This window comes from Fistularia commersonii, chromosome 1, assembly GCF_037954325.1.
Source record: "Fistularia commersonii isolate RoL2024-O1a breed Wild chromosome 1, RoL_Fcom_v1.0, whole genome shotgun sequence".
NCBI classification, from domain to species: Eukaryota; Metazoa; Chordata; class Actinopteri; order Syngnathiformes; family Fistulariidae; genus Fistularia; species Fistularia commersonii.
In genome coordinates this window covers 210,661-235,777 of record NC_141284.1, presented here as the reverse complement: position 1 = coordinate 235,777, position 25,117 = coordinate 210,661, and the positions used below count along the sequence as shown (strand labels likewise).

The 25,117-nt window shown below is 55.0% G+C and overlaps 1 protein-coding gene across 7 annotated transcripts; it reads left to right on the top strand.

Annotated features, from left to right (window-relative positions):
- The first annotated feature begins 2,762 nt into the window (after positions 1-2,762).
- farp2 (FERM, RhoGEF and pleckstrin domain protein 2) lies at positions 2,763-23,467 on the top strand. Of its 7 annotated transcripts, none has more exons than XM_086170623.1 (28): positions 2,763-2,935; positions 3,322-3,528; positions 7,667-7,771; positions 8,335-8,377; positions 8,450-8,528; positions 8,871-8,968; positions 9,396-9,510; positions 11,835-11,982; positions 12,064-12,159; positions 12,252-12,415; positions 12,502-12,570; positions 12,642-12,699; positions 12,802-13,060; positions 16,642-16,757; positions 16,967-17,056; positions 17,535-17,668; positions 17,738-17,819; positions 17,899-18,136; positions 18,249-18,379; positions 18,468-18,536; positions 18,611-18,700; positions 18,805-18,825; positions 19,099-19,181; positions 19,827-19,945; positions 20,113-20,276; positions 21,486-21,593; positions 21,665-21,816; positions 22,279-23,467. In XM_086170623.1, exons 2-28 carry the CDS (start codon positions 3,331-3,333, stop codon positions 22,370-22,372), a joined length of 3,123 nt encoding a protein of 1,040 aa, XP_086026749.1. In that variant the 5' UTR covers positions 2,763-2,935; positions 3,322-3,330; the 3' UTR covers positions 22,373-23,467. The 7 variants fall into 7 exon arrangements, with proteins under 7 accessions (XP_086026749.1, XP_086026582.1, XP_086026503.1 ...); XM_086170456.1 differs by having other exon boundaries at positions 16,642-16,805; XM_086170377.1 differs by lacking the exon at positions 20,113-20,276 and adding an exon at positions 20,581-20,720 and having other exon boundaries at positions 16,642-16,805; positions 16,907-17,056.
- The last annotated feature ends 1,650 nt before the right edge of the window (positions 23,468-25,117 follow it).

Here is a 25,117-nt window from a genome sequence, read left to right as displayed (position 1 = left end):
GAGGGCAATTCTCAACAACACCCATCACCCGCTCCGTGGCATGCTTGCCAACTGCAGGAGGTCCTTCAGCGGCAGATCGATTCCACCGGGGCACCACCGAGCATCTCAGGAGGTCGTTCTTCAGACCGAAGAACCCCGTCCGGTTATAACACCACACTGTCGCGCCTCTTCTCATCTCACCATTCGTCTTATTGGTCCTAAACCTTGACCCCGCATCGATTTTGTTATCTCTATCTATTATTCCTGCTGATCTCCTCCTATTTATTTATTTGATCTCTTTCTGTACAGAGCATCAGATACCGCATGGTTTCCTTTGGGATTCCTTAAGTATTTCAGATTGTTAAAAACTATCTGGAAGCTGATGAATGAATGACTGAATATTATGGTTAAATGATGATTCCCTGGAGGGCTTTGGACAGAGTTCCCCCAGCCTGCGTGCAGGATAAGCGGTAAACATAAAGGACGAATGAACAGATGATGTCAGAGCAGAGTACCGGGGCCCGAGCGAAACGGCTCCACAGTGACTGCGGGACCGGGGGACGTTGGTATGGATCCCGTGGATGCCGGCCCGGCGGCGCTTTGCCGTGAGCTCACCGAAGCAAAAAGCCTTTGGCCAGAAAATTCAAATTTCCATCTGGGCGACAGAAAAGTGCAGTTTCCACGTTGTTTCACTTATGTTATGCTTTGCATCCCTCGACGGAATTTGCCAGCGCTTCGCCAAGACGACCACAACTGCAGCGCTGCAGCGCTGCTTGCAAAGGAGTCTGCATCCACATCCTGGATCCACAGGCCTTAAGACCATCTCCTGTTTGCCTTAAGGGCCGCTCCACCTATTTGGCACATAACGCCTGTTTACTCAGCGAGAACCCTCTTCGTGCTGCGCAGCCGTGGCCTGACTCCTGTCAGTGAACAGCAGGGATGAAACCGGCCTTCCCAGGACCTGAGCAGAAACACTTGAAAGACCGATGTTGCTGTGAAAAAACAAAACACCTAACTTTAGGGGAAAGAAGATCCCCAACTTTTTATCTTAAAGACACTGACCCATTTTTGTGTCTGGATATAAAAAACAAATGTCTTCCAGCGAACCGCAGCTTTATGGATCTACAATAATAGGACTGGCAGTTTGAGTGTGGTTTTGCAGCAGATCACAGCCAGTCGTCAGATGTTCCAACACTCACAAAATAAGTGCCTGCAGAATAATGCAAATGGCAACACCAGCGTCTGGAGCCTAGAACCCAGCACTTTCCAGCCAGCATTTGTTTCTGATGACGGCCGTCACGCTCAGCCCTGCTGTTGGAGGACAGTGTCCTACCGCGACTCCTACCTCACACCATTCGAAGGCCCGGTCATCGTCATCATCCGCGTCCACTTTGCATGTCATCCAATCGCATCGAGTGGATCCGCGGCTACGGCCCGTACAATGAACAAGATCAATGCCTGCAGACTGACATCTGCAGAGGGATCACTTCAGGCCTGATGCCCAGCGTCTGAGGCCTGATGCCCAGCGTCTGAGGCCTGATGCCCAGCGTGATCCTCCACACTGGGATGCTGGCATGTGGATAAAATGATGGCCCAGACGCTGGATCCTGTCAGGGTGTCTGTTTGATTCTTAACCCTGCTTTGGTCAAAGCCAAGACCTGCAGCCCGTTGCATTTCCCCTTCTCGACGGGGAACAGAGAAACGTCCAGTACTTTGGAGGATCCGGTTGAAGACGGGTTCCAAGCTTTATATCTGTCAGGGCGCGGGCTGAAAGCCTCGGGCGAAGAGGTTGTGCTTCCGTACCGATGCACACCAGCCAGCACGATACGTTCCCCAAACATTAACGGTGATTCATCATTCTGTCCCTGGTTACTATGACAACACCGGAGTCCACCAACGTGAGTCAGGGCTTTTTCTGGGCAGAGGAGAGTGACGAGTCTCCTCCTTGGGAAGGAGACTTCTTCTTCTTCATGTAATCCATGTAATCCATACATATCTTGTCAACAAATCACAGAGGAGTCTCAATCTATACTCCTCTAGCTTAATAGTAATTTACTAGCGCCAGGGGAGCACTCGGGTTAGTTGGCTCAACAACACCTTGACCGGCTCGGAGGAGCCGGGAACCGCACCAGGAATGTCAGGTTCCAAGGACGATCCCGCTACCTTCTGTGCCTCGCCACCCCGGCTTCTCGTCCCATGAAAGAAGATGCTCGAGAAAGTAGCATGAAATCTCATGTTTTGTCCTCGTATGAAAGTGAGACTGTGATTCCCTGAGAGCTAATGAGGCGTCTTTCTCCTGAGTGCAGGTGTGGGATGACATGGACGAAACATCAGCATGTAGCATACATATTATCCATAAGTCACTCGTGTGACCGTGGAAGCGTGCGTGTCACGGCCGGGCCCCCGGCGGGCCGCTGGAGGGCGCCGCTGGACAGCGCACGGCCGGCTCCTCTAACCTGTCGAAACAAACCAAAACTACAAACATGGAGCGCATTCAAGCGGTGAGATTCGTTACATGCGGGCACATTCTGATTGGAACCCGTGGCATGTCGTTTTCCATCTAACGTTACAAGTTCGTCCGAACCAGATAACAGTTCCGGATCCACCGACACCGACCGGGGTTCGGAGTCCGGAGTCCGGAGTCTGGGATTCAGCTGTGTGTGTGTGTGTGTGTGTGTGTGTGTGTGTGTGTGTGTGTGTGTGTGTGTGTGTGTGTGTGTGTGTGTGTGTGTGTGTGTGTATGGGGGGGGGGGGGGGGTCCATCCGGGCTACTTGGAGCGGAGGAAGGTAAATCTGGGCTTGCGGTCCGCTGCTTCCTGCCAGCCAATAGCAGCGCGCCTGCGGCTCCGACAGCCAATCACAGACCGCCGTGGGAGCGCACTCCTTCGGCCGACGGCGACTATGGCCGGCGGAGGCGTCCCAACTTTTCCCGTCTAGTTCCGACCGGAGCCAAACGGTAAGTCGCTCCTCCCGGTTCCGTCGGTCACGGAGAGACGAGTCGTCGACGGCAATCCCACTTTTACTTTGAGCTATCGGAACCGGCGGTCCCCGCCGCCGCCGCCGCCCTCGCCCGCGCCCTCGGCCGTCCGGGACAAAGTTGAAGTCCTCTAACCGTCAGACTCGAGCCTCTGCCGGCCCGGTTCGACCCGGCTCGGTACGTGGAGCCGCCGCCCGGATCCGACTTTTCCGGCTGTTTAGTCGACCGGAGCCGCCCGTCGGTTGGGCTCAGTTAACCGGGACCGGTACCCACGGATCCCCACCCCCGGAACATCCGGGTCCTCGTCTGACGGTCAGGTCGGTTGCGCTCGGTCCCGGTGAGTAACGGCCGTCTGTCCCCGGCAGGCGGGCGGCATGGGGGAGACGGAGGGCTCGTACCGGGCCCTGCAGACCCCCGGAACCAGGCTGGGGGCCCAGTTCAACGCCGGAATCAGCACCCTGGAGCCGGGCCAGAGCCTGGGAGGCAGCGCGGTGGGCGGCAGGAGCCACGGCCGCGGGCTGCAGGTCCGAGTCCAGGGCCTGGACGACACCCAGGACTTCTTCGACGTGGACGTAAGTCTCCCGGGATCCGGTCCGCGTCGGGACCGGCCGCTGCGCTTTGGCCTCCAATGGCCTCCTGAAGGCTTCTCCCTGACACCCTCTGACCGCAACGGCCGCAGGTTCTACTCCGGCCCGGTTCGGGGGAAGTCTGAGTCGGCAGCCGCCTCCGCTCTTCTTCTGGGCTCCCGTTGTCCTCAGCCCGTGACGTCAGGAGATCTCAGGAGGTCTGTGTCTGCTGGAGGCTCTTCAGGCCCCTCAGGCCTTCACAGGCGTCTCCTTCACAGCACACTCCTTGTCTCCAAAAGACCTCCGGACACTAGGAGCTCTTCGCTTCTTCTGCCATTGTAATAGCACTTTCCTGGTCACCTCAGACCGTCCTGTGGATCTTTCAGTGGTCTCCAACAGAGACCAGACAGTGTCTTGGTTTCTCCTCCTCAGGTAGGGTCTCGATGGCTTCTGAAGGGATTGCCGTGGAAGTTGCCTTGGAAGTCTTCAGGGCAGTAGATCAGCTTCAGTATGACCGAAGGTAGAAGACAATTAATGGAAGTAGAGACTGTTGGCTGGGAACCATCGGAGTCAGGACGGACACCCGAGGAGATGTGGTCTTCATCGAACAGGCCAGGGACCTCTGACCCTGAGCACAACCACATGTCCTTGTGTTGTTCTGGGACTGAACCTGACAGCAGCATACCTGGATTGGACATCTCAGTGACATTGAACGTTTGAGCAGAAGGTCTGCAGCTTCATTTGGTGGCTTTATTGAAACTTCCAGCAAAACTGAACGTAGGCTGGACCTGCTCTTTGGCCAGGAGACCTACACGAGGCCGTCAGGGGGCTTCAGGAGGCTTTCAGGAGGCTCATAGGAAGCAATAAGGAAGTCTGTATATCAGAGCCAGTTTCCTGTGCTTTCAGTCGTCAGGGTGGTGTGTGTGCGTGTGCGTGCGCGTGCGTGCGCGTGCGTGCGCGTGTGTGTGTATATTGGGGAGGAGAGGGGAGGAGGAGCTGACGTCTCCACAATGAGGGGAAAACAATGGTTGACAAGTTGATGTGGGTTGAACTCAGCTCTGCGCGGTTGCTTCCTCCTGGTCACGGAGAGTCAGTCCGTGTTCTCAGACTCGGGCTGGCGACGCTGCCAAGTCAGACACCCCATAATCTGGTGCACCATATGCTGACTCCAGTTAATAGATTTTTCACTGTTAATTAGTGTGGCTGGCGATCCATGTGTTGCAGAGCGGGGGTCCTCACATCTTAACGTGCACGGCAGCAGAAGCATTCTGTTAGATCAGATTATTTGGTAAAACTAGAAGAGATTAGCAGTTAATCTGCTCCTCCAGGCCTGGAGCTCCTCGGGTATGTCACTGTGACCCTCGAGAGGAAGACCAACCCTGAGCTCTTCCAGGGATTTCCACCAGTTCTGATGGTTCTGGCCGTTCCCCCGTAGAACTTCCTGGTCCTTCACGCTGCCTGGAGGTACTCCACACAGGCAGCACTATCTGCCCCCTGCTAAGCTCGGTTGGCATTGTAGTTGTAGATTCTCGCTGGATGTCTGAATGCAGCGAGGTGTGTACTGGAGGGCGTCATTAGTGTGTTGAACACACACGCCCACAAACACTCTCCGATAAAACACACACCACATTAGTGAAAACAAAGCTGTTTGGTCTCAGATTTCACGGCTGGATGTTGCCGGGGTCGGTGTGCGGACCCAATCAAGACCCAATCCATCAGTTCTTCAGCTCTGTCTCCCTGGGGTCGGCGTCCGTTAGGACGGCAGTGCCGCCAGGGGGGTCTGAACACCCAGGCCGTTGTCGGACTTCCTCCGGGCCGTCTGAAGAACGGCCTGTTTCTCCGTGAACCCCGAACACAACCCGTGTCGGGTCTCCCCTGGAGAATGCCCCGCTGGAGAGGCCCGCTGAGCACTTGGCTTCGGGCCGCGGCGGCAGAAGGAACGTGTGTGGAGCAAACGCCCAGCTCCCGCTTGGGAGGTGTAGCTCTGCTCCTGCGTCTGCGTCCGCCGGCTCTCCAGAAATAGAAGCTAATTGCAGAGCTGGATGTTTGGGATGGTTGTGGCCGCCGGCTCCCGCCGGCCTCAGCGAGGCTTCTCTGCGTGCTCATGGTTGGTGTGCAGGGATTAGAAGCTGCCAAAGCTGTCCTTTCTGCATCATCTCGGCTCAGACCCGCCTCGCCCGCACCTGGTGCCTCCTCAAATCTACATGGAGGTCGGCGTCTCACCGGGCGGCACGAGTCCGCCGGGAGTGGATCGAGGCTACCTGGCCCGGTCCTTCTTCGGCAGACCTTCGTCAGCAGGCCCCTCCCTCTGCCGGCGCAGCAGAAAGCTGGGCCTTGTGGTTTCAGGAGGAGGAGGAGGAGGGCCGGCAGGAAACACAGGATTCTTTCATGTAGCGCTGAAGGCCCGGGGGAGGGACCTTGACCCTCACTGGTCCAGGACGGAGGGCCAGTCAGGGCTGGGGTAGGAGGGACCCCGAGGGACCCCGAGGGACCCGGATGCTCTGAGCTTCAGCCGGACAACTAGAATATAAATGGCAAAGTGGCCAGCGGTGGGGGGAGCAGTCAGAGCAGCAGCAGTGGGGGAGGGGTGCTCAGAGCTGGAGTTCCAACCCCCGTCCTGAAGCCGAGCAGGAAACTCTCAGCGCCATGTCTGTTGTGGTCGCTCACTTTCAGATGCCGAGGCGTAGAGATGTTCCATCTCCCGGAACGTCTGCTCAGATCATCAGGTCAGCAGATGGAGGATGTCTGAATTCTGCTGAAGCTCAGTCCCATGTTACACAGACGCCTGAATCAAAACCCGCCATGACAAAGGTGGACCTGCAGACGGAGGGGAACGAGAAACGTGTGACAAAAGTCTGCATCCACAGACCTTCCACAGAGCAACTGGGTGATGTGGGTCAGCAGCCTGTTTGGGAGCAGACGCTTCTCAGAGTCAGGGTTCTACCACCAGGTTCTCAGGGCCAGGGTTCTGTCACCAGGTTTAGGGTTCTCTCACCTAGTTCCCAGCAGAAATCGCATTTCTCATGGAACCCCTTCCTACTGGTTCTTGAGCCTACTGATTGCTGGACTCAGGTCAAGGTGCAGCAGAACCACCCCCACTGAATCTGACACACACACACACACACAAACACATGCACACACACACACACACACACACACACACACACACACACACAGATGGTGCAGTCAGAGGGGGAGCTCTGTGTATCAGGTGAACATCTGTCTGTCCTAATCTCTGGTTCTTGGTTAGCTGACACTCTGACCCTGGTGCTGAAGGGGCGGTGCCCGTGGATCTCAGCCCAGGTGTGTTTGGCCAATGTGGAGGTGAAGTTGCAGGGACACTGAAGAACAGGCATGCTGGAACTGTTCTGGTCAGATCAATCGGTCAGACTGCAGGTCTTCTGCAGGGAACCCCTGCTCTTCACCCTCGACGTTCTACTCATGCCTCAGGACGGTACTACTGTTTTAGTGATCTTCTGGCTTACATAAAGGTCAGAAAGTCCGTGCTAAGTGAGTGAGTACTCAGGTATTTGAAGCACTTTGAAATCATACCATCTGGCTCCTGGCTACCTGGATGCTCTGGCTTATCTCCAGCACCAGGGTTTGTTCTGGAGCCGGCGCTGTAATCAGATGGAGAACCATAATCAGTTGGATGGAGTTCTTAGCACCTTACACCTGTTCCCTCAGACCTTGGGGGAAGATCACGCGGTGGTATGGAAGTAATAAGAAGACCAATGTCAGTGGATCTCTGAGTGCAATGCAGAACTTTTCTGATGCAAAGCAGTTTTTTTTTTATACGGCCTTTAAAAATACTGTTTGACATCCCGTCCAGATGTCTTGGGCTATAATCTTCTCCAAGGCCTCCAAACCCCAGATGCACTGTGTGCATAGTAATTAGTGTTGGTTTAGCATGGAGAAGGTAACCCTCAGCAGCTCTCCTGCCCGGACCTGCTGCTCTGCCGGACCAGGTTCTTGACATGTTCCTCCACCTTGAAGGCCCCTGTGGGACAGAGCAGACGTAGTCCACAACCCTACGTGGGCATTCATGGTGGCAATGGCAGTCAGGGTTTGATGGCCCCTGAGGACAACCGGGGATTGGGGTGGGTTCTTCTGGCCTCTAACCACCACTCGCCTGTCCTTGCAGCCCAAAGCTCTGGGGCAGACCCTCCTGACCGACGTCTTCCTGAGAGGGAACCTCATGGAGTGCGATTACTTTGGCCTGGAGTTCCAGAACATGCAGATGAACTGGGTAAGTTGCCCACCGGCGCCGAAGACCTGGTCAGACAGAGGGTGAAAGGTCACGGCCGGTCGGTGCAGAGCCGGGACCCGCTGACTCCGCTGGACTCGGAGGACCTCAGCATGTAATTTCAGATTATTTTTAAATTGTCAGGAGCGAGAGTCAAGAGGCAGAGCTGCTCAGAGTTCTTCTCCGTGTGTGGCCCAGTAGACCACCGAGGAGGGACGGAGACACTTGGCCTCGCCTCAGAAGATGGAGCCCATGTTTGTTTTGACTTTAGTGCAGTACCTTCAGCTTCACTTTACCCAGAACTTACTCCATAAATAAAGTCCTGTTATGAAAGCGTCCCTTAGGAAGTTTGAAACATCTCCTCCTGAGCTCAAGGAGTCCTTCGTATTTGTCAGATTTAGTTTGGAGTGAATGAAATCTGCTGAGCGACAAACCAAGACTCCTCAATCAGAGTTTATATAGAAGCCACCTAGGCGTGATCCTCACCTGGACGTGGTTGCCAGGGTCAGGCAGGACCTTGTCAGGCAGAGCCGTCACTAACCCGCATCCTACCCTCTTTTCCGCAGGTCTGGCTAGAAGCCACCAAGCTCCTCTTCAAACAAGTCAGAAGTAAGAAGGCTGCAGGTCCTCCGCGTCTCCAGGATGAAACCTGATTTTCATCAATGTTGTTGTGATTTTCAGGACCAGCGAACACGCTGTTCAGACTGTCGGTGAAGTTCTTCCCTCCAGACCCGGGTCAGCTTCAGGAGGAGTACACCAGGTCAGAGCCTCCCCCCTATTTGCTTCCTGCTTGGCCATGGCCCTCCGAACAAACCTTTCCCCTCACTCTCAAAGACCACACCTTCATCTCCTCCATCAGACATACAATCGCCGCTGGAAGCGTCAGACCGACCTCGGGCTGTACCGTTCTTCTGGTATCTGCCGGAGGGCTTTCACTGTGAAGCCTCCTGTTACTTCCATCATCAGACATCTGGTTTCTGTGAAACTGCGTCTGAGGACTTCCCCCTCCTGGAAAAGTCTTCTTGATCCAGGGCGGCCCGTGTCTGATCTCCTCTCCGTGTTGGACTCAGCCTTGATCCTTTGTGTTCTTGGTGTGTTCCAGATACCTGTTCTCCCTACAGGTGAAGAGAGACCTGCTGGAGGGCCGCCTGGTCTGCACCGAGAGCACTGGAGCTCTGCTGGCGTCCCACCTTGTCCAGTGTAGGTTTGAGCCCTCCACAATTTGTGTGTTTCTGTGTGTGCGCGCGTGCATATTGGCTGCAGTTTGCAGAGTACTGCTGTGCACCGACTGCAGTCTGCAAGAGAACGTCATTCTTCTTCTGCTTGGAGATGAGCTCACATCAAGTGTTTCCAGATGTTTCCAATCAATCGATATGAACACAATCCAGGATTCGTAGACGGGTTTGGTCCCACACAATGTTCAGCTTCAGGTTAAGGAGAGCAATCATCAGCTGTGGTCAGCTGTGATCATCTTCTGATGATTAGGAGACCAAGAAGCTGAAGGTCCAACAGAAAGCAGTAGAGCCCTTTCCAAAGTGACTGACCTTAGAGCGGGCGTGAACGACGGGTCTTCGGGGTAGAAGCTCTGTGTTTGGTCGTGGTCAGCAGCTGTGGTCCTCCTCTGCAGCGGAGATCGGAGACTACGACGAAGCAACGGACAGTGACTTTCTCCGGGCTAACAGGATGCTGCCTTACCAGGAGAAGGTCCACGAGGCCATCGTGGACCTTCATCGCAGACACGTGTAAGTCGACCTCCTCCTCTTCACATCCACACAAATACGACCATCGGGTTCTTCAATGACCAGGAGTTAGAAGGGAGAGCAGCTGGAAGGTGGGGCTCAGATTTCCCTTCCTGAGGTTTGATTTGAGGTTTCATTGATTGGCGATGACAAGGGTGGTTGGAAGATGAGGAGGAAGATAGTCCTTCTCTGATGAAGGGAAGAGGAGAGGGAGAAGCTTGGCTCCTTTGGAAAAAAGATGTGCATGGAGGTCACAGTTCCTCAAACGTTCTCTAATGTAGAATCTCTCCTGTAACATCTACACCTACTGGTGGTCATTGTCTCTGCTGAGCTCCAGAAAAGACATTAGGCTTTTGCTCCTTCTCTGTGAGCCAACGTCTCGGGGTACTTTAGGAGGAAAGTCCCTTGTTTGTTAGAATTGAAAGGAGAAGCTCGTCTGAAGCCGGAGGTGTCTGGACTCTGGTTCGTCCTGCACACCTGGAGGATGTAGAATTGAGGGCAGAAGTTCTCAGACGTTGATGAAGACAAAACCCCAGTTCTTGGAGGAGGGCTGCCCTCGGGAGGCCTCAGGGAATGAGGTCACGTGGAGGAGGTGAGAGGAGCTGGAAAGAGGTGGAGACTTGCCAGAGAAGACGCTGTGATAATCCATTTAGATTGCAATCTGCATCAGAGCAGGCGGGGACCAGCTCTCACCTGTGTGTGTGTGTGTGTGTGTGTGTGTGAGTGTGTGTGAGTGTGTGTGTGTGAGTGTGTGTGTGTGAGTGAGTGTGTGAGTTAGTTAGTTAGTTAGTTAGTTAGTTAGTTAGTTACCCGGCACATGAAGTCTAGCAGTGATGGCGGGATGAGGCTTCATGGAGTGATGCATCACCAAGATGGCGGGTTCTGCACGAGAGGAGAACTCATAATTGGCAATACATCAGATGCGTGTGTGTGTGTGTTAGCACAGTTCTGGTCCAGCACAGCTCCCTCTCTGGTCCAATCCTCTTCCGGGTTGCATGCAGCAGGTTGTCGGACCTAATCCCAGCTCTGTGGGGAGGGGGAGGGGCTTAAGGAGATTCCAGCGCTTAACGGCTGAACTGAATTAGAACGCGGAGATGATTGGATGGATTCGTCTCCAGAACGCCGTCTGGCTGTGATCACATGCTTTTGGTTAATACTTCTCTGTCCTGGAAGTCCAGGGGATTTAAGGTCGCTCCCCCTGAGGCCTTGCTTTTAGACGTTGTCAATCCAAAGGAAGCTCGCAGGGGCTCCTGGAAACCACCCTTCCAACAGCTGACCTCAAAAGCCAAAGCAGAAATACGGTTCAAATAAGGCCTTTGGCGTGTCTGTGAAAGTTTCATTGAGGTGTCCATCCTCCAGGATGTGGTCAATCTGTCTTGGACCTTCAGAACTGAAGAGTGTGAGGCGACACATCTCCAAGGGAGTGCAGTTGTCTAGATAAGATATGACACCAATCCACCCCTTCAGGACATCTGAGGCTCTGCAGCCGGTTCAAGTCCTTTGGTCCCAGGTGAATTCTTCTATGTCCCCTTTGGTCTCGACATGGTGTCTCTCCTCACTGCTCCTCTGAGGAGAAGGTCTGGACTGGGACTCGTCCAGCCTCCGCTAGCTTGGAACAGTACAGCTGCTGCAAACAGGCGTGAAGATGAAAGCTGAAGTGTCACTTCAGCTGACATTCTGAGAAGAGAGCTCTCACCCAGAACTCCCAACAGTTTCTGGCAGACGTTTGGAAGCTGCTCTCTGAGGTCTTTCACAATGGATTCACAGTTAACTACACCTTTCTGAAGGACAGGCCTTTGGAATTGTCCTCATAAAAATGACTTTTTTTCATCATTGTTATTTCGGTAGGATTTCAGTGGCAAGAATTTGCATTTTGTTCATTCAGTAGGACCATCAGGGATCTCCATGCAGCTCTGGGTCACCTCCCAACCTGGGGATCGTCGGTTGTCTCAGTTTGGTCCATTAGTCAGTTCGAACCGAACCTCTACAAAGAGTGATGGTACCTCTCCTTCATGGCCAGATAGATCAGCGCATAAACATCGGCACTCCAGAAAGAAGCGTAGAAGGTCATCAGGTCCTGTGACAAAGAGCCCAGGTGTGAATGTGGACACCTTCTGCGTGAGGGTCCGCTCACACAGATGCTTTTACAGAAAGTCATTTTTAGAAGGCCTCTGGTTTCTGTGGACTAAAAGGTCTTAGGATCTGCTGTTTTTCTTGGAACACTCTTGGCTGCAGCCGGAACCACGAATCCATGGATCTCCTCCTCCGAGTGGGAGGTCTCCAAGGTGGCGGATCGTCATTGCTCGTGTTTGCTTTGTCTCCTGCAGCGGCCAGACTCCGGCAGAATCCGATTTCCAGATCCTGGAGATCGCGCGGAAACTGGAGATGTATGGCGTACGCTTCCACCCGGCGGCTGACAGGGAGGGCACCAGGATCAACCTTGCTGTGGCCCACCTGGGCCTCCAGGTCTTTCAGGTGGGCGCCGCGATAGGCCGTCAGTTGGGCCGAGGCCTTCGGCTCTAAGGCCCGAGTAAAGATGGTCTCTCTGTGTCTTAGGGCCACACCAAGATCAACACCTTCAACTGGTCCAAGATTCGCAAACTCAGCTTCAAGAGGAAACGCTTCCTGATCAAGCTCCACCCAGAGGTCCACGTACGTAGACGACAGCGAACCAAGCATCGGGCCGGAGGGAGTCGAAGCTCCCGTGTCAACGTGTCTTGGTTCTGTGTCTTCTTCTGCTTCAGGGGCCCCACCAGGACACACTGGAGTTCATGATGGCCAGTCGAGACCAGTGTAAGATCTTCTGGAAGATCTGTGTAGAGTATCACTCCTTCTTCCGCCTCTTTGACCAACCGCAGCCCAAATCCAAAGCCATCCTCTTCACCCGGGGCTCGTCCTTCAGATACAGGTATTAAGCTCAGGACCGGTAGCGGTTGCCGTTGTCCTACGAACATTAGAAGGTCTGACAGCTGAGCGATGTTCCTCCGTCGGCAGCGGGAGAACTCAGAAGCAGCTGGTGGAGTACGTCAGGGAGAACGGAGCCAAGAGAACCCCGTACCAGAGGTGCGTCCCGGGAACCCGGTGAGAACAGGCTCCGTCCACCCACGACATTCATCATGGGATTCTCTTTTCAGGAGAAACAGTAAGATCCGGATGTCTTCTCGCTCCCTCGCCTCAGACGTGCCAAAACAGGTGGGCGGGCGCCAGCACGAAACCCGGAGGTCCTCCAGTTTGCTTCCAGCGGAGACCTGCCTCCTCCCTCACCTCCTCCTCTCTGTGCTTGTGCTTCTCCAGAGCTTGTCCTTCTGCGATGTTCTCCGGTCCCCGGGCCTCCCCCCGTCCCCGGCCAGCCTCTCCTTCCACCCGCTGCTGATCTCCAGCGCTTCCCCGCGGAAGGAGCTTCAGCCCGCGCCCGCTCCTGTCCAGTCGGCGGCGCCCGCCCAGCTGCAGCTCCAGCAGCAGCAGCAGCAGCAGCTCCGGCCCCCCCTCCGAGCCCGCGGCCCCCCCGGGCCCACGAGGGAGGACCCCGCCCCGCCTCCCTTCACGCTCCAAGGTGCCCCCGGCGCTCCGGCAGCAGGACTCTGCGGCCCCGGGTTCGTGTGCGCGGGGGGCTCCTCCCGGCCTCGGCTCTCCAGAGACGGTGGCGAGCGGGGTCGGGTGGGGAGGCCTGGAGGGGGGGCCGCGGCAGGGGAGGGGGGGCGTAAGAGGAAGGGGGTCCTCTCGGCCGAGGCCTTCGAGGCCGAGCTCCTGCGCGCCAAGCAGAGCCCCGCGTTCTCCGCGTCCGCCTCTCCGCTGCACGTGAGCGAGGAGTTCATAGACGACGACCCCGCCGAGATCTCCTTCTACGGCGGGGGGGCCGAGGCCTACGCCTTCGGCCACGCCCTCAAGGCCGCTCGCTTCGCCTTCCCTGAAGAGGCCGGTCCGGGCGAGAGCGGGATGTTTGGCGTGGGCCTGGAGGACCTGAACGGCGGCGGCGGCGGCGCCCCCTTCCCCGGGAGCACGGCGGGCCTGTCCGAAACCAGCTCCCTGCTGAACAACCGCTCGGAGAGCAGCTCCCCGGAGCACCCGGGGCCCGGCTCGCCCGGGGGCTCCCTGTCCGCCGGGCGCTCCTCGCTGCGCCCGCCGGGCTCCGACATCCCGTCGGAGGCCAGCTCCATGGTCAACTTCCCGGCCTGCTCGGTGCGCTCGGACAGCGGCTCCGCCGTGCAGTTCGGCGACCTGGTGGAGCAGCTGGAGCAGCTCAGCTGCCCCCCCACCGCCACCGAGGGCTCCGCCTCCCCCGCCTCCGACTCCGACTCCGACTGGGGCTCCGACAGCGTCCTGCCCCCGGAGCAGAACCTCTTCTACGGACATCCGCTGGGCGGGGCCGGCGGGCTGGAGGGCTTTCTGCTGCAGTGCCACAACCTGCAGGCCCTGGCCCTGGCAGACCCTCCGGGGTCCGCTCAGGTCAAGCTGTAGAAGACCCCGGCCTCCGAGGGGGCCCGTGTGGACCCGAATGAAGAACACCCCCGGATCTGACTCAAACATCACCATCGCTTTCGACCAAATCCGTAATTCTCGGAGAACGTCTCCCCCTCCTGCTCCCCGTCCCTCCGGCGGGTGCTCGCCCGGCCGCCGGCCCTGCCCAAGGATAACATTCTCACACACCTTCTTCTCAGAGGCAGAAGATGAGCTGTGTTTATTTTTGGCGTCTCACTGATCCTTCGGCTCCTCTCCGGTCTCCAGCTGTGGTCTGATCAGGAGTTTAGGAGTTTCTAGCGTTCTCTCTTTGAGGCCTCCCTCCACATAAGCGAGGCCTCTTCATGCTTCGGCTGCTCTTCCCCCCGGGGTTCCCGTGGACATCTGGCTTCTTGTGCGAACTGGAGCCGAAGCCGCTCAGGCCGTCTGTTTGAGAGAAGCCTCCTCGGGTCTGGATCTTTACTCCGGAAGCTCTTCTCTTGGATTCCGTCTGGTAGGAAACGAGTCCACGGAGCTGAACTGAAGAAAGAAGGTTCTCCTACGGCAGGAACCGCCGACCGCAGGTCTCCTAGTTAACAATTGATCCTCTCTGTCCAAAGCAAACACGCCGAGGTCTTGGCAGATGCGCAGCGTGATCAGTACCAGACCCCCCCTCCCCTGGCTGGTTCCTCCTGCTTCGTGCAGGTCTTCCAGCGCGTCAATCATTAATCTGATCTCAGGGCTCCTGAAGGCCCAGCTGTCCAGCTGGACCAGACTCTCCATGTTCTCCTCTGTGCTTCACTGACCCCTGCTGGACGAGGCGGGATCTGCACTCCCCCGGGAAGGTCACTGGCAAGCGTTCGCTCCAAAGCGGGACCATTCAGGTCGGCTTAGGAATGGAAAACCCGAGCTGAGAGCCTCGGACTACACTTTCCTCCAAGGAGTTCGTGTTTCTGGAGCTACAAGAGAGGGTTTTGATCCTCTTGAAGATCCTGCTTGTTCTGGAGGAATGTGCGGTAGTATCTCTGTGGACTTCACAGAGTGACCTAACTGAGCAGCTAGAGCTTCATAGCATCTGCTGGACCGCAGCATAGAATGTATCTCCTTGGTGGAATACTTGACCTTTCGCTCTGAACATGTACCTGAGTTGCTTCCTGTCTGCGGATCAAAGGGGTCATCCGCTAGTTGTGGTGCTACAGGGGGCCGTGAACATTTCCGCAGTCCTCTGGACATGTGCACCTGACAGGCAGACCTTCATACATGCCGAATGTCTGTGGGATCTTGTCGTGATAGTGGAAAAGAGACCGGGTCTTTTGTGTTGTCAATCGGCAGGTGTTTGGAGCGTAGCTCCAACCAGAGATGGTGGTGGAGTTCCACGTTGTTCTCAGATGCTCCGGTTCCTTCCAGGTGAGAAAAGTCTTATTGTCATGGAACCGGACACTTTGAATCTCCTTCCTGTAAGATTCCTTGTTTTCCTCCATAAGGAAGATGAACTTCCCCGAACATTGTCTGCAGCACTTTCACCCCAGGCCTTCAAGCACTTCATCTATCCATGCAGACCTTCAGGAGTGTGCTCCTGTTTCTTAACTTCATGCCGTGCCTTCAGTCCATCTGGGATGTTGCCGCTAAAGATCCCAGGCAGAACAGGGGCAGCTGTCCAAAGTGGCTTCTTCTCATTGTCATTTTGTAGGAAGTTCTTGTAGAGGATCCGTCTTCACTGAGGAACCCGCTCCCCAGCACTTAGCAGAACGTCTGCGTCTCCTCGGGAAGGAGGTCTGTGGTTGTTAGTTTGAATTCTTTATTTGCTCTCTATGTCTCGCCTTCTCGTTTGATTGACGGGACCGAGGATTCTAACCTTCTCCGCTAACGGCCCTCAGGCTCCTCGTAACCTCCACGTACCTCTGGTCATGTATCTACTAACCATAACCACATGTACTTTGTTTGTATGTTCTACTCAAGAATAAAGTCATCTCTGTTGGGCACCACTTCTGTCAGACTGATCATCTAGTTCTTTCTCCATCCTGGGCGGATGCTGCCGAAGAGGCAGAAGCTCTGAGGTCCAGCTTTTAGCTTCCAGAGAACCTGGTGTTCTCATCTTCATCACTAACACCGGCTAAGAGCTTCATGTCTGAAGCCAGACGGAGCTCCGCCGCTCCGAACCCATGAAGTCATTCTCCTCACTGAGGGGGCGGGGCTCTGGGGGGGGCTGGCCTCAACTCGTACACAAGATTCCTCACTTTAATTCCAGCTGTGTGTGTGTGTGTGTGTGTGTGTGTATGTGTGTGTGTGTGTGTGTGTGTGTGTGTGTGTTTGGACAGGCTGTGAGCCAAGCCATTCCTCAGCAAACCCCCCCCCTCCCCATGGGGACTCCTGACTATAAACAACCCCCGTCCTCCAGAAGAACCACATTCCTGATCAGTTGTTGAGCAATTATTTCCGGGTCGGGACCAAACCCTCCTCCTCCTCCTCCTCCTCCTTCTTCTTCTTCTTCTCCTCTTGAGTAGAAGAGCAGCTGTGCCGACCCACTCGTCTATGGAGCTCCAGGTTTACAGGAGAACCGAGGCAGCGGAACCGCTTCTCTGACCTGGAACCAAACTGTCTGGGGGGAGCATTATTTGTGTGTGTGCGTGTGCGTGTGTGTGTGCGTGTGTCCGCGGATGAAGATCTTCCTAACCGCTGTGCTGTGCTCCTCCCCAGACCCCGTGGAGGACAGCCCCCAGCCGTCCCCCCTGTGCCTGTCCCCCTCCTTCCAGATGTCCACCCTCAGCCTGCCTCAGGCCTCCTCCCCACTGCAGAGCCCCATCCTGAGCGAGGTGGGCAGCAATGCCAAGCTAGAGGAGGAGGAGGAGGGCAGGAGGAAGGTACACTGCTCAGCCCCTGCCTGGTGGCCTTGTAAAGAGTCTCCAGCTGTTAGACGGTTTCTTCTTCTCCGAGGCAGTATATGAGACGGTTGTGTTTCCAGAGTGCAGGATGTGCAGCAGATCCCTCTGGAGCTGAAGCTAACCGGGTCTCTGTTCCCCAGCGCTATCCCACCGATAAGGCCTACTTCATTGCCAAAGAGATCCTGACCACAGAGAGGACCTACCTGAAGGACCTGGAGGTCATCACTGTGGTGAGCCCACCTTCATCAGACAGTCTTATCAGAGTGATTGAACCTGAGACCTTTTCATCCTGGAAAGTGACCTCGACCAAATCTCGGTCCATGCCCTGTCTCTACAAGCCCTCATTAGAAACAGGTCTTTATCGTCCTCATCATCCTCCCAGCGTTTGTCCTGCATGGCTTCCCGCTCCACTCAGTCATGCCAAAGTCTTCTCCTGTAGATCTGGAGTGAGGTTGCCTCTTAGCGGTCTCTCTGTAGGTGGTGACAGAACCCTGGTGCTTAGGTTAGAATCCTTGCGGGACTTAGTCCAGATGGATCAGGTGGTCGGTCTGACAAGCTGGTGGTTTCCAGGTAGACCTCCTCTGCAGTGAAAGAACCTGGGACTTGTTGGGTGTGATGAGATGAATGAAGTGGTGAGGTGATCAGGAGTTGGAGGAGACAAATCTGGAGGTGTCATAAGAGAAGATGGGTCATTCTCCTTCTCCGCAGTGGTTCCGGAGTGCCGTGATCAAAGAGAACGCCATGCCTGAAGGTCTGATGACCCTCCTCTTTTCCAACATCGACCCCATCTACGAGTTCCATCGAGGCTTCCTGAAGGAGCTGGACCAGAGGCTGGCTCTCTGGTAGGTTCCCCTTCACTCTCCGTGGCAACAGTCTGTTGAGCTGGAGCTGATGGCAGTCTGTCCGTGCAGGGAGGGGCGCTCCAACGCACACGTTAAAGGAGACTACCAAAGGATTGGAGATGTGATGCTGAGGAACATGTGCTCTTTGAAGGTAAGAGCATCTGGTCAGAGGGCTGTCCGAGTCACCTTTTGTCCTCGCTTGTCCTGCACATTGTCTTGTGATTCATCAGGAATTCACCAGCTACTTACAGAAGCACAACGAGGTTCTAACCGAGCTGGAGAAAGCCACCAAGAGGTTGAAGAAACTGGAGACGGTCTACAAAGAGTTTGAACTGCAGAAGGTCTGCTACTTGCCCCTGAACACATTCCTGCTGAAGCCCATCCAGCGTCTCATGCATTACAAACTCATCCTGGAGAGGCTGTGCAAGCACTACTCCCCCGCCCACCGTGACCACGACGACTGCCAGGGTCAGCTTCGGTCCATCTTCTCTCCGAAATCCGACCTCTCGGGATCAACGTTGGTTTGGACCACCTCCGACAAAAATACAGATGTCTGGTTTCTGTTCCCTCATCTCCTCAGAGGCCTTAAAGGAGGTGGCCGACATCGCCACTCAGCTGCAGAGCAGTCTGATCCGTCTGGAGAACTTCCAGAAGCTGACGGAGCTGCAGAGGGACCTGATCGGGATCGAGAACCTGACGACTCCGGGCAGGGTGGGTGTCCTGTGGCGGCCGATCGGGGGCGTTGGAGACCCGGTTCAGGAGGGTCACAGCCAGTTTGAACTGTGACTTGTGTCTTCAGGAGTTCATCCGAGAGGGGTGTCTCTACAAGCTTACCAAGAAGGGGCTGCAGCAGAGGATGTTCTTCCTGGTCGGTTTCAAACATCTTTTCCAAACATCTCGACACCGTCACCTCCTCTAAAAGTGCTCTTCTGCTGTCTGCAGTTCTCAGACATGCTCCTTTACACCAGCAAAGGTGTCACCGCGACCAACCAGTTCAAGGTCCATGGGCAGCTGCCTCTCCACGGCATGATTGTGAGTAGACCCTCCCAAGCTTCTAACGGCAGGGTTAGCGCAGTGTTGAGAAGGTAGGGCCTGGGTCTCCTAACCTCCTGTCTCTGCTTCACCCCTGGCTGCAGCTCATAGTGCTGGATGCCCCGGTAAGTCCTCCGAGCTCCTCAGCCCGAGTAGATGATGGTCCAAGCATGCCGAGCAGCCAAAGGAGTCCTTTATGTCAGGAAACATCCTGAGAGAAACATCAGCAAACAGGATGTTTCCTTCTTCTTGCCAAAGCTGCTCGGTGTGTTTGGACAGGGTGGAGCAATAAGCCAAACATCTCACCTTCTGAAAAGCAGGATTGGTCTGTTTTCCATCAGGAGAACCCACAGACCTTTTTCCATCCACATGCAAACCCTACCTGTCCTTCCTGATAGGTGGAGGAAAGTGAAAACGAGTGGTCAGTCCCTCACTGCTTCACCATCTACTCCGCTCAGAGGACCATCGTGGTGGCCGCCAGGTGAGGAACCAATCAGAGAGCAAACCTGGTGGCGATTTGAATATTTGGATCTGCTCTTAAGGGTGGTTCTGCTGTCAAACGAGGGTAGCGGGTCCCACCCTGACAAGAGTAGGGACCTGCTTCTTCTTCAGTGCCTGGTACCCACTGCTTCCTTCATACCAAGACCCCAGTACTTCTTTAGTACCAGGTCCCCTCTACCTCTTTAGTGCCTGGCACCTTTTAAGTACCTGGTATCCGCTCCTTCTTCAGTGCCTGATACTTTTTTTGTTCCTGGTACCCTGCGCTTCTTTAGCATCTGATACCTATTTACTACCTTGTACTCCTTGAGTGCCTGGTTGGCAGTTCTTTTGTAGTACCTGCTCCAATGACTTTCTAAGGGAGCTGGTACTGAAAAGGAACATCATCAGACTGCCGGCCTCTGATTGGCCTGAGAATGTGATCGCACCAGAATGAAATCTTTAAAAGAATCCTCTGTAGCTTTACATGTTAGCACGGTTGCATCTCTGCCTGTAGCCTTCTCTGGATCATCTCCTCTTTTTGTGACAGTAAGACCCAGAGGTAGCAACAGGTCCTCCACTGTTTGGTGAAGAATGATGGTGAGGGGTTTGCTCTGCCTGAAGGTGGTGACCTTGTCTCTGTTTTCAGCTCCAAAGTGGAGATGGGAAAGTGGATCGAGGACCTGAACATGGCGATCGACTTGGCCAAGACCTCCCAGGAGAAATCCAGCTTCTTCCTGGATGCAGGACTCGGCGATCGCTCCAACCGTAAGAGCTCTTTCTCCCAGAGGAGCTGGAGCTGCTCTGTGTGGCTGCTGTTAGATTCCAGGCATAGAAAACACAGACGCTTCCAGACAGTAGGCGCTACCTGTCCTTCTCCTCCTCCCTTCCTCTCCTCCTCCTCTCCTCCTCCTCTCCTCCCTCTCCTCCCCCAGGGTCTTCAGATGAGGTTTCTCTGGAGCAGGAGTCAGAGGACGACATTAACTCCTCCAGAACTTCTCTGGACAAACAGACTCACCACCGCGCCAACACCACCATGCACGTGTGCTGGCACCGCAACACCAGCGTGTCCATGTCTGACCACAGTCTGGCTGTGGAGGTACCCCTCCTCCTCCGCCACACACACACACACACACACACACACACACACACACACACACACACACAGCTCATCACTCCAGAGTTCCACCTTCTCCTTCCTGTAGCCTAACCCTGCGTGATCCCTCCCCCTTCCCTCGCTCCTGGAGCAGATCTCAAGGTCACATGCTTACTCCTCACAGTACTCCTGCATGTTCCTCTCTTCTCTAGAACGTGTCCCCCCTGTGGCCTCGGAGAACCCCCCCCTCCCCCTTCTCGAGCTAACATGCTAACACGTCTTCTGCTTCTGTTCTTCATCACCTCAGTCTTCGGCTCACCGGCCGTCTCACCGGAGCTTCCTCCACGCTATCTGCTCGGGCAGGGCCAAAGACCCAACACCATCACACACGTCTGCTGGTACCGAAACCAGAATCTGTCTCTCACTGATTACCTGCACATGAACCAGGTACCACAGCCAGAACATCTAGAAAACTGCAACACCTCCAGAACCTTACTGTCTCAAGAGCACCTTCTCCATTTATCCACCACAGAATCTGTAATTTCCTTGTTCTTTGGTTGAAGATTTTAGCAGGATTTTGTCTGAGACGAGATTCGGTCAGTCCTTGGTGCTCAGCGCGTGGTCTGGGGTCTGCTCTGCGAACGGAGAAGGTCTCTGGAGGCCAGAGGTTAATTCAGGCCGGAGGTTTGTCTTCAGCCTGTCGGGTCTTCAAGTGCACATGGACCCGAGCTTTGTTTGACGCCCCTCATGGCAAACCGCCGTTTCGGACCATTCAGAGGATACCGGTCCATGGCCTTCTCAACATTCACCTTGTCCTTCAGTCCCCTCCGCCTCCACAAACCCTGCATGAACGCTCAACGTCTGCATGAAATGATCCTTTGAAGCAAAGGGGACAGAAAGCTCCTGGCTTCAGACCCTCCTTCCCAGCATGGAGTCAGGTCCCTGGCTTTGGAGAATGTCAAGCTTCTGTCCAATCCAGTTCCAGGAAGCTCTCCGCCCATCAGGGTTCAGCTTGACTAGCAAAGACAGCAGCATGTTTATTGTCACTGAAGGTCCTGCTTCTGTAACCAGAGATGATTTCAGGGGAACCACACACACACACACACACACACACACACACGCACACGCACGCACATAGCCTGGTGTTGTAGCCCATGGTGAAAGCTCTGACAGTTGAGAGCCCTGTTCCTTGTTCCTCCTCCTCCTCTGCAGAACCAGCTGTCAGGTTACCTCCTGAGGAAGTTCAAGAACAGCAACGGCTGGCAGAAGCTCTGGGTGGTGTTCACCAACTTCTGCTTGTTCTTCTACAAGACCCACCAGGTGAGTAGTTGCTTTGGTCCTCTGCTGGAGAAGGACGCCCGGAGCAGAACTGAAGTGAAGGTTGCTTGCAGGACGACTTCCCCCTGGCCAGCCTGCCCCTGCTGGGCTACACGGTCAGCGCGCCCGAGGAGAAGGACGGCATCCACAAGGAGTACGTCTTCAAGCTGCAGTTCAAGTCCCACGTCTACTTCTTCCGGGCCGAAAGTGAATACACCTTCGAGAGGTACGTGCTCTTCAGAAGACCCGGACGACCAGGGTTCCCCCTGAGGAGCGGCAGCGGCTCTCATCCTTCTCGGATGTGTCCGAGTGCCTGCCATCAAAACGATACCGGTGTCTAGAGACCGTGATCGGCGGGAGGGTCCTCGACTCCTTCGTGGATGAAGGTCATCAGAGGAGCGATAGATGGATAACTGAATCTCTCGTGATATCGATACTCCAGGTCTTTAGATGGACAGTACCTGATGGATCGGTATCGGCGATTGATTTTCTCTCCCGAGGCACCGTCGACCTCAGAGCTCCTCAGGGAGAACCTGCTCGTGTCTGGTCGTCGTGCCTGTCCGTCAGAACATCATGGTGCCCCAAAACTCCTGCAGAAGGATCCAGGAAGAGCTGGGGCCCTCTTGCGCGCACACACACACACACACACACACACACACACTCACAGGTGTGGCCTTGTCTCCTGCAGGTGGATGGAGGTGATCAAGAGCGCGGCGAGCACGGTGGGCAGGATGAGCCTCCTGCTCCCCAGAGGAGGACCGGCGCCCGTCAACGGGAACTGAGGGGCGGGGCCTCCCGCACGCCGTTCTCCACCAATCAGACTCGGACGTAACCGGCAGAGGCCGAGCGCCGGGGACGCTCCGGGAGCGTTGCCGTGGTAACGGGCTGTGGGCTGTTTCTGTTTTCAAGATGTAAATGATAACATTCGTATCGGAAATAATCAAAGGGAGTCGTCGATAATGTTGATCAGCTTTTGCATGTGCAGCGGGGGGGCCACGGGGAACCGGCACTCTGACTCAGGTCTTGGAGGTCTCTCTGGAGGACTCTGGGGGACTTTGAAGGACTCTTCTATGCACGGAAGATCAGGTTCTACTGGGACCTCGACCGTGCCATCATGCCCGAGAGGAGGAACAGCATGTGGATCGTGAAGGTGCTCCGGATGCTACTGGATGGAAGATCCAGCGCTCTTCATCCTTCTGAAAGGATCCGTGTGTGCGAGTGAGATGAAGAGCAGAAGGTTCCCGAAATGTGAGAACGAGTTTGTTAAGAGTTTTGAGAACCCGGAGCGGCTACCAGGACTCGATGCTTGAACCGGACTTTGGTGGAAGGTGTCAAGAGAAGACCTGCCAGGAGAGTCCTCCGTGTTCCTCACGCTCCGGAGGTCTTCATCTAACAGAAGAAGGAGGGGCTTAGAAGGACCTGCTCCGATCTTCCCATGAGTCGGCTGGTGCTACTCTAATTTCTAATGGAAACCTATCTCCAGGTCTTACTCTGCTTAGCTGAAACAACTCCAGGAAATATTGTGCAGTGTGTTGTAGTTCGGGAGCCGGATGGAGGAACGTCTGGTCCAAGGAGGTGAAAACTTCTGCTGCTTCAGAGAAGCTGGAGGATCTGAGCTGACGGGTACCTCAGACTCCTGCTGTCTGCTGGCAGCAGCTACGGGCCAACATCTGGTGTACACCTTTCATGGAGACTGGAATCTTTTGTGTGTGAGTGTGCGTGTGCGTGTGTGTGTGTGTGTGTGTGTGTGTGTGTGTGTGTGTGTGTCAGTCAGATCCTGCCTCCTACAGAGCTAACGGTGTGTTAGTCCTATTTATTTTGTAGTGTCTGACCACCATCCTCTCCTGTTGTTCCAATAAACCATTAGATTGAATAGATTGAAAGTGTGCTTCTTCCTGCTCCCCACCAGCACACACACACACTGGTGTTGACAGACACCAAGGTTCTTCAGTGTCACACTATGAGTGCACCGTCAGCCTTGGAGTATGATGGACCTGGTTCAAGATGGACCCTGCTTCCATCAGTGCTCCAGCGCTGAGGGTTCCTGCCCAGGTTCCACGTCCTTCTCCACCTGAGCTGTTCATGTACGTTCCTGGTTGGATTCCCGAGCTCCTCCTGCTGCGGGAGTGCCATCGAGCAATGCCTCGAACCCGCAGATGCTGCTCCTCCTCAGGTCTGTCCAGGGTGGTTAAGACGGGCAGCGTCGAGGCGTCAGACTGTTTAAAGCATCGGTCTGAGCACGGCTCCTGCAGCAGGTTCAGGAGAACCTCGTCTCCGATAAGCTTTTCACTGCGACCTGACCTGGATGTTCTCCCGTCACAGACAAAGGAGATGTGACGAAGTCTTCCGAAAAAACTAACTCTAACCCAGCTGCAGAACCTTTAGCAGTAGAGCCTTGAGCAGTAGAACCCTCAGCAGTAGAACCTTCAGCAGTAGAACCCTCAGCAGTAAAACCCTCAGCAGTAGAACCTTCTGCTGTAGAACCCTCAGCTGTAAAACCTTCAGCAGTAGAACCCTCAGCAGTAGAACCTTTAGCTGTAAAACCCTCAGCAGTAGAACCCTCAGCTGTAGAACCCTCAGCAATAGAACCTTCTGCTGTAGAACCCTCAGCTGTAGAACCCTCAGCAGTAGAACCTTCTGCTGTAGAACCCTCAGCAGTAGAACCCTCAGCTGTAGAACCCTCAGCAGTAGAACCTTCTGCTGTAGAACCCTCAGCAGTAGAACCCTCAGCAGTAGAACCTTTAGCTGTAAAACCCTCAGCAGTAGAACCCTCAGCTGTAGAACCCTCAGCAATAGAACCTTCTGCTGTAGAACCCTCAGCTGTAGAACCCTCAGCAGTAGAACCTTCTGCTGTAGAACCCTCAGCAGTAGAACCCTCAGCTGTAGAACCCTCAGCAGTAGAACCTTCTGCTGTAGAACCCTCAGCAGTAGAACCCTCAGCAGTAGAACCCTCAGCTGTAGAACCCTCAGCAGTAGAACCTTCTGCTGTAGAACCCTCAGCAGTAGAACCCTCAGCTGTAAAACCTTCAGCCGTAGAACCCTCAGCAGTAGAACCTTCTGCTGTAGAACCCTCAGCAGTAGAACCTTCAGCAGTAGAACCCTCAGCAGTAGAACCCTCAGCTGTAAAACCTTCAGCCGTAGAACCCTCAGCAGTAGAACCCTCAGCAGTAGAACCCAGGATTTTGTTGCTGAATCAGAGGAAAAGGGGCCGTGGAGTCTTCTGAGGTCTCCTCAGATGAACCCGACCTCCAGATGTGTCAGTCTGGAGCAGGACCTTGATGATCTCCTCATGGAGCAAAACACATCCAGTATGTTTTTTTCTTCTAAAGCAGAAGAAAGTATCTGCTGTTATTGTCTTCTCGAGCCTTGAGCCACGTGAGAAGTTTCAGGCTCTTTCAAGGACCCGTGGAGGTCGAGGCCCGCAGGAGATCTGCGTCAAGGAGCGGGAGATGTCGTCCAACAGGACCTGCTGGATTATCGACCGATGGAAAGTTCACAGATGTTTCCGGGCGAGGTCCTGGGTTTGG

Excerpts from the sequence above, each read along its gene's own strand:
- farp2 (XM_086170121.1), top strand. The coding sequence starts at position 3,331 with ATGGGGGAGACGGAGGGCTCGTACCGGGCCCTGCAGACCCCCGGAACC. Across the intron at positions 12,160-12,251 it reads AGCTCCACCCAGAGGTCCAC|GGGCCCCACCAGGACACACT; the intron begins GTACGTAGACGA and ends CTTCTGCTTCAG. Across the intron at positions 17,820-17,898 it reads GGAACATGTGCTCTTTGAAG|GAATTCACCAGCTACTTACA; the intron begins GTAAGAGCATCT and ends GTGATTCATCAG.